Source organism: Fusarium tjaetaba, assembly GCF_013396195.1.
Source record: "Fusarium tjaetaba strain NRRL 66243 chromosome Unknown NRRL66243_c0000025, whole genome shotgun sequence".
In the NCBI taxonomy this organism is placed as follows: Eukaryota; Fungi; Ascomycota; class Sordariomycetes; order Hypocreales; family Nectriaceae; genus Fusarium; species Fusarium tjaetaba.
The window spans coordinates 103,915-112,448 of NW_023501221.1; the positions used below are offsets into that span (position 1 = coordinate 103,915).

Sequence of the window (8,534 nt, forward strand, 5' to 3'; positions counted from 1 at the left end):
GGTGTCTTGACTATTTTAGTGAGAAAAAGATGAGATGATTCAGAGGAAAGGAATGAATGCCTTTCGGCGGAGTCATGAATGAATGATCGGCATGGTCCTTGGGGTTACATCCTACAACGGGCCCTGACATGACATATATAGGATCGGCGCTGTCGAGTCCCCTCCCGCTTGGGTATTTTCGTTACAGTGCATCAATCAGTCTGAACGTCGACTCGACTGGGGAAAGTGAATCAAGGACCCATGCACCCCAGGTTCTGGTAGCTTGCAACTCTGCCTTCTATCACGGCCTCACTCTCGGCGTTTCTCACATTTTGGCGGCTTGCGGAGGTGGATACCGTACTTCAAATACTGGAGAAAAAAGTCGGATGAGAGAGGGTACGCTAGCTGGGCATTTGCCCTATTGGGTCTAAACATCCGATCAATTTTGCGGGTGAGCGTTGCAGAGAAACTCTGAGAAATGAAAGAAGGCAATTCAAGGTTGCAGACATTGTCTTTTCCACGTGGTATTCCAGAAGCTTTGACAACAAACGGCGATCTTCACGATGCGGCTCAAGATGGAGGCCGTTTGAGAGTGATCAAAAATGCCGATCTGGGAACGGGGACTAGGGGGAGCTACATACACGTTGATTTGTCTTACCTGCTTTGACTCGACTTGCATGGGATCCTAGATGAGCCGTTGGGTGGTTAATTGTGTGACCGAATAGTCATCATCCTTCGCGTCACAGCAAGTGAGACTAGGAGTTTTCTAGTGTCTGCCACGAAGCCTGGGTACCTACCTGTTCCGGCCACTCGTGTGTCATCCAGGGCAATTCTTTAGGTAAGAACTAGATCCAAAGTAAATTATACGTACAGTAGTAGAGCCTCATTTGAACAAATCTCCAGACTTTAGTTTGCGCCGCGAGTTTTTCTCGTACCAACGCCCGCGTCTCACCATCAGTAGTCACTAACTAAACTAAAAGAAAATGCGTGGCCGATTTTAGCCGGATCCACTCTTCTCCATGGGGAACTCGTGCGGGGATTGGCTCGGAAGTAGGGAAGTTCTTTCTAGCGCTGGCCCCCTTATTACGTATTGGGACTTTGTGGCTGCTGTCGTTGGTATTTCTCCTTGGAACAACAGCTCCGGGGACATATTAGGCCAAGATCGGCCTTACTCGTGTTCTTCGCGACGATGACCGGATGAGTAGCTAGTAGAATGAATAGTTCAGGGCCTAGACGGAGTATGGGCTCTTGGATCATAAGGCTGAGCGTTTGCTTTTGATTTCCATTCCGTGCCTGTTTTACCCCTTTCACCTAATACCCCTGCGTCTTGTCATGTCATGCACACTCCAGCTGAAGGACTAAGCTCAATCTGACAGGTAAGCCAGGGGTAAGTTGCAAGCTTGACTGACTCTCTTCAAAATTGACCTGCTTCATCCGAGGTTAGACGACGACATATGATATCCACCGCTGCCCCCCTTTTAAACCCATTCATCTTCCCCGAGTCTAGAATTACTCTGGTTTCCAATATTCTCCGTAGCTTTTTCAGCTTTTAGCTCTCGTGACATAGAGTCCAAGCACAGGTAGTTTGGTCACCCGGGTATTTTGGTTAAGCAAGATGCCAAATCGAGTAACGGCTCCGTGTCACTGCTTGGGCTATGAGTTTTGGTTATCTAAGGAGTGATCTGACATCAATTCTCTGCGGGCGGACTAACCGTCAACAGGGTATGTTGCCGCCTCGCCGGGCGTCTGGCACTGACGATCCTCGGATTCTATCGGCTACGTCGGGGAAGGACCCGCATAATGTCATGCATACGCTGAATCACGATACCTTCATGTGATTTTGCTCAGAAATTTCAGTGCAAGTGATTAGCTAAGGATTGTCACGTCAATGAAAAGTCCTAGATCACAATGGCTGTGCTTGTTGTCACGTATTCTATGCATGTTCTATAGTACGCAAACCAAGCCCGTTGAGGTTTTTGAGTTCAGCTACTGCAGGTTCCTCTACTAGGATTGGTGATGCAATGTGACCAGCCGTTCAACGGCGTGACGGATCGCATCCTTCCTCGGTGCGCCCCCGGTCGATATTTAACACGATATCATCCTTTCACGACCCTCTCCTGATTTTCTAGTCTTTGGCTTGCGACTAGCATACGACTATGACGGTGGACAATTTTGTCAATTGCAGCACTACCCTGTAGCTTCAGGCGATTTGAGCCAAATGCTATACGGCTCCTCCTCTGGCATGACTCGAATACTGCCAAGAAACTTCTTGCGCGAATGAATGTTGCATTGTCGAATGCGTCTAATCAAACTCTATTTATCGTTCCGCTGATAGCTCCCGCTCGTGATTGATGCACATGGATAGCCCTACATCTTGATTGATTACTTTACGCAGCATCGCAACTACCGAACGCGTGCCTTGTCAAATCGTAGAGATCGACAGTATTTTAATTAATGATTGGCTTATTAAGTTTCACCCAGAAAAAAGAAACGGTTTTAATCTTAGCTGCGATTATTGTGTTATTATGACTTTCTATTGTTTATACTGTACAGTCGCTCTGCGTTGTCGCAATCGCGCGCAGGCCAAATAAATAAATGCAAGCTATAATACTACCCCGGATCCCCCGGAATTCGTCTCCTCATTTCCATTCTAATTGAGAATCGATGGCTGAATGACGTGGTGCTAGTGGTGTCGCTGGTATTCGGCCCTTCTTGTGCCAATATTGAGGGGAAATAGAGTTTGGTGATGGAACCGGGGCTGGCTAACGCGGTAGACGCACCTCAGAACGAGGAGGCGGGGAACTATCGAATCTGGGGTTGATGTGATTGGGAAAAGAGGTTATGGTGTTGAGCACGGTGAATTGAATCGGCGCGAATAGTGATCCTACAGAAGAGTTATGAGATTGTAGTACACAAGGACTTGGCTGAGAAAACGCGCGACGCGATTAGCCCCAGAGTCGAGTGTTATCGGTAAGGACAATGTTATCAGTGATAAGTTGATGATAATGTAATAACGCAAGCAGCGACCGAAGCTGTATGTGATTTCATCAATATCTGTAAGACCGATAGTTAGTATCCTGAAGTAAAGCGTTGAACATACCACGTAGCACTACCATTCACTTCCGGAGAATCACGTAGCCTGTAGCCTTAGGTAGTGCAGTGCTCTACCCTACAGTTTTACAAAAGGAAATTCTACCCCGTGAAGCTCAGTTGTTTTATGTATTGTGAGCAACGAAAGTCATGAGACATAATCGACCACTGTGAGCTCCCACAAGCGCGGAAACGAATCAGTGCAGCCACCGAATACTGCCATGCTCTCAACCCACTATGAAATGACCTGAAACACCATGTTGTGCATCAAAAGACGCGTTGTTTGTCAAAGATGTTCAACCATGCGCGTTGGATTTACGGAAGTCAATCACTGAGTCTCATAATCTTACTATATAAAGCGCTTATACGACTACTGGCTGTCCCAAACATAACACTAACAACTTATAATTCTCTACATGCAATATGAGTTATCCTCATGCGCCATATATATCGCCTTATGGCCCCCCAGAAGAGAGTGGTAGCAGACCACCCGATGGTTGGAATGGGCAGCCAGCAACTCAATCTAACCCACTCGGCCCTCAATATAACGACCCAGGCCCCAGTGGTGCTTATGCCTATCGCAGCTCTTCACGTCCTAATCCGTTTTCTAGTCTAGGAATATCTTCCGGCACGGAAAGTCGTGGCGTAGATCAGCAGCTGACATATCCGTTTCCCGAGCATAATGCTGATCCTTGGTCACAGAATGATGGAGGTCTTGGAGGTTGGACCTACGACAGTCAACCTAATGGTGAACCGTCAAGCTACAATGCGAACAATCAACAGCATGCTCCGTACATCAATCTTTCTGAACTCGAATTATCTTCTGGAAATGAATCTCAAGGCTTGCAAGCATTTGATGACTTTTGGACTGAAAAATACAGTGCTCCAGGAGTCCACAACAGTTTGAACATCACTGCACCGGCCGTAGAATATCGACATTGGGGACAGAGGGGAAACGCACCTCTGCAAGTATATTGCATCAATTGTAGAACAGCTCTGCCCACATTCGGGATACGCTGCCATGAGTGTGAGCATCGCCGACAAAGTGACCCTCACGCTCTTCCACTAGAGTTTTGCCTAATATGTACAGCCGACGTCGACGATCCTGGAAATCTGTTGTGTCCACACCACATGAACATAAGGCGAGCTTTCAACGACTATGAAAAGGAAATTCTTAGCGAAAATCATATTTGCATCAATTGCTATAAACGAGATGCTGGCTCTCTTCTGCGATGTGGAGTTTGCTATGGACAGGTTCGCAACCCAAGGCATCGTTTCAGGCAAATGGGACTGTGTCGGTGTGGAAGGGAGCTGATGCCTGGGTATGGTCAGTGTCGGCGGTGTTCTGATCAATCGAGGGCGGCGGAGAGGAGAAGAAGAAGAGAGGCAGAAAGATGAAGAGAATTTCGGTAGTATACATTAAATAAGCTGGTTCAATACTTCTTCAAGAAGGACCTTTCACATCTGTCTCAACATTCAAAGTCATGACTGTAGACATGGTTGTTTCATGTCAAGGTGAAGTGTAGAAGGATTTACTTGAACCATGTCAAGTGATAAAGCTGGATCCTTATTCCGGTGAACAAGAAGAAAGAGGGCACAAGACGAATTGGATTGAGATTCTGATCAATAAAATCCTGATGCCGTAAGAGGGATTATGAAAAGCTCCTTGCTGGTGAAAGGCCACCAAGCTTGACTGCGACAGATAATAAGCACTGAATCACTATGTCAGGCTCTTCACTTACTGTACTGACGTTTCACAGAAGAACATCCATCAATGACACGCCGATCAAGAACAGTCGATATTAATCACTATGGTGATAGCCCTGATATGCTGTCTCTGTAGGGACACGGAATCAGAAGCTCAGAAAGCTCAGCTTGTGTGTCCAACAACTGCTGTTCATGTCTTGCGACAGTGAGGTAGAGCGCTTCAACGAGCATTTCACTGATACACAGAGAGAAACCGAGTGCATCACAGCAGGCTCTGTAGGTGTCAGTAATTGGCGAAGTAAGGAGTGTTTGCGATATATATAACAGTGAGTCCCCGGACCTGGACTGGTGCATCAAACACAAGACAATAAACGCAATCAACAACTGAACCATTATTCTTCACAGAAACGCTTAACGTCACCAACAAATACAACATCACAACAATGTCATATAACAATGATGAGCAAGCCCGACGGGCTCAGGCTGTCCGGGACGCTCAGTGGGCTAGCAACCGCAGTCAGCCCCAAAACACTTATCCCTACCAAACCGGCACCTACTCGAATCCAGATGAGCCCATAATTCACACAGTACAAGAACCCTCAATGTCTCTTTTGAACAGTCCTAGCAGTCATTCTATACCCGGGCTGCCACATAACCCAGCTCCTCTGCCGAGGACGTATCAGAATCCCGCTCGACAACAAGATTTGCGTAGGACAGCTTTGGAAAACGAGGCTTATAATCAGGGGCAAAGCTCTCGCGGACCTCCAAATGCCGGATATAGTGCACAGCCTTCCAGCTACTATGGACAAGCCCCTCAAGATCCGAGACGTGGAACCAGTGGCAGCTCTCAAGGATATCCGAGTGTCGGTTCTAGCGCACAGCCTTCCAACTACTACCCTCAAGCCCCTCCGGACTCGAGACCTGGGCCTAGTGGCAGTCAAGCAGCCCAAACGCACCGACTTGGATCTATGTCCAATCCTATCATTTACGAAGGCCGTTCAGCCAATGAGGTTCAACAACAGGAGAAGCGAAAAAAGAACAAAGAAGAAAGACTAGCAAACGAGATGTGCTCGGAAGCACCATGCAGTAACCGCGTTGCCCCAGGAAAGATATCATGTGAATATCACATGAAAATCAGGAGACGAAGTGGAATTGCGTATCGAGAGAGGAAAAGAGCAGAAGGCAAATGCTATAGAGGTGGATGCGACAGGCCTGCCGTGGGTCCTGGAGAAAGATGTCAAGAATGCATCGATGCTTCTCGGGCTTATCGTGAAGCAAGAAAGTAGTTCGAGGTATAGTTGGTCCTGATGATAAGAATTGAGGAATTTCTTTAGGTACCAGGGGCATTTCTTCAATAGTCTTCGTAGCCCCTTAATTGAATCAGATAGTTACACGACGAATAGAAGACTTAAGCAATGTTAAAGCATGAGGAATTGGAGTGAGACGCATAATTAGCATCAGCTATCAGGCCTATGTACTGAAAATAACACTCTCAAAAACACAGTTTAGACAGCATGCAAAATACTTAAGCAATTCTGTATTGTGGATATTCAATTGGTAAAATCACTAACAAGAGCTTCATGTCGCCATGTTAGAAAAGACTGCTGAGCACCAGCAACATCTGGCGGGAGGGTTTTCGGTCCAGGTAAAGCCGATGTAGGGCCAATGAAGTGACGTGCCTGAATAGGAGCAGTCTGCTAACAGTCAGTCACCATTGAAAGTCTTCAAGCACCTGATCAGTCAGGCCTTGACTGTGACAAGTAGTTACCTGGGCGGCTTTCCTACGAAGTACAGCAGCAAAAAGGTATATGAGCTCACAGACGGCGCACTTGAAACATTGGGACATGAGCATTCCACTACTCTTACAAGATTCTTACTAGAAAACAAGAATTTTCACTCAAATCCCACCTAAAACATATCGGCAGAAGAATAACACCGATAATCCTGGTACGTCTGATCATACACCGGCGCCCGCTCACTACCCCGTTCTGGTACATTCTAACTCTAGTCCCAGAACGCTTTTGCTTAGGGTGCACGCGAATTCTGCCACGTCTCATCTCCAGACCAACTTGTGATAGTTACGAAAGGGCCCCCAGCCTTCAAGTAAGTGGAGAGACTAATCATCCACCAAACCGTTACTGCATCGTTTGTGCGAAAGGCATTATGTATTCTGCAGTCGTGTGGAAAGAGCACGACGAGAAACAAGACTCTTTGAGAGACTTTGAGATCAATAAGGAGATAAAGCTTAAAGAACTTAATGCTATTTTGGCTATATTAATAAAGATAGTGGAAGTAGGCAGTCACAGATGCAAGATACTGGTAGGCCAGATGGCGAGACTAATCAGAGGGCCTGGGTTAGATAACGATCAACTTTCTTAAAACTCTACAGACTTTCAATGGGATAAAACGAATATAATCTGTCAGGCAATGGCCTTTTGATAACCCACCCAGCCTTGAACAAGGACTCAAGTCCACGTTTATCAAGGACTCAGAGGCCCATGGGCAATAGTAGCCATCCAGTAATTTACTTATGGGACAATCCTCCTCGGATGACATCAGGCACCCCAATGCTCATCCCTGGAAAGTAGTAGTACCAACCGCCTAGGGACCGCCAGGCTCACCGGCCGAGGTATCCAGCCACCTGTCGCCAATAGCGCGAACATACTGGCGTCCAAACACGCAGTAATAGTTTCCCCGCCTGTTCTGCGCATTGGGTGACCAGATAATGATGTGCCCGCCGACAGGCTGCCATGAACTGGTACACGAGTTGTAGATACCCTGTTGGACAGTATAGGCCGTCTGGGCCTGCTTCTTCCAAACGGCGAACCAGTCTCGAGGGTTACCCCAACACTCGTAATTGTTACCAGTGTCGATAGTCTGGACAACGCTGAAACCGGCACTGATCCATGAAACAGCGGCGTTGGCGCTCCAGCCAATCGAGAAGGACCGCGACTCGAATCTACCTGCAACGCATTGATTGTTTGCGGGGCACTCCATGGCTTCCTATATAATGTGTCAGTATAGAATTTCAAAAAAGAACGATAAGACACTGTTAGGCCTACACTGAGCTGGATATGCAATGGATTCTGGTGGGGATTGCCGTTGCCGACCGGACGGGTTTGGGTAACCCAATTACCACAGCCTGTCTGGCGCTTAGAGAGGCCGGCCGTCTTGACATAATCGTCAATCTCTTTCTGAGACAGCTCGGGGACTTGGCTCAGTACGTCAGAAGGGATCTCCCCATCGACCTTGCCCTCGAAGACGTCCATGGCTTTGGCGACTCCGAGAGACCCATCGGGGAAGCACTCTCGTAAGGACCGCTTGGCAAGAGGCTTGAGGTTCTTACCAAGTCCCTTGACAGGCACGACGCAGTTAATAACCAGCTCGTCCTCGGCAGCAATTCGTCCGCAGGCAATGGAGCCAGCGTCGCCGTCGCCGATGCGGTAAGTATCGTCACCGACTGTCACGTTGCCAGCGCCGTTCTTGCTCACAGAGAATGAGATGGCGTGCTTGAGAAAAGCACCATCGGTGAGAGAGTTGGTGCATGACTTGCCCAGGACCTCGGTCTGGTCGTTGTTCCAGACGGTGATGGCCGACTTGGAGTTGACGAGGTCGCGCTCAAGGACCAGGTGGAGGTTCTGCTCAGCAGCAAAAGCTGTGAGGACGAGTGGTGCCGTGACCAGGCTGAGCTTGGTGAACTTCATGTTGGACGATCGGAAAGCGAGAGGATGAAGGGCTGGGAGATAGGAGAGAGATGC

General features: G+C 47.9%; 2 protein-coding genes across 2 annotated transcripts; one reads left to right on the forward strand and one right to left on the reverse strand.

Annotated features, from left to right (window-relative positions):
* Positions 1 to 5,219: 5,219 nt before the first annotated feature.
* On the forward strand, positions 5,220 to 6,062 carry FTJAE_1300 (uncharacterized protein; the record flags this gene model as incomplete). Its single annotated transcript, XM_037346099.1, has 1 exon — positions 5,220 to 6,062. The coding sequence occupies one exon, from the start codon at positions 5,220 to 5,222 to the stop codon at positions 6,060 to 6,062; it is 843 nt and encodes a 280-aa protein (XP_037211589.1).
* A 1,315-nt stretch (positions 6,063 to 7,377) lies between these two features.
* FTJAE_1301 (uncharacterized protein) lies at positions 7,378 to 8,480 on the reverse strand (the record flags this gene model as incomplete). Its single annotated transcript, XM_037346109.1, has 2 exons — positions 7,378 to 7,779; positions 7,839 to 8,480. 2 exons carry the CDS (start codon positions 8,478 to 8,480, stop codon positions 7,378 to 7,380), a joined length of 1,044 nt encoding a protein of 347 aa, XP_037211590.1.
* Positions 8,481 to 8,534: the final 54 nt, after the last annotated feature.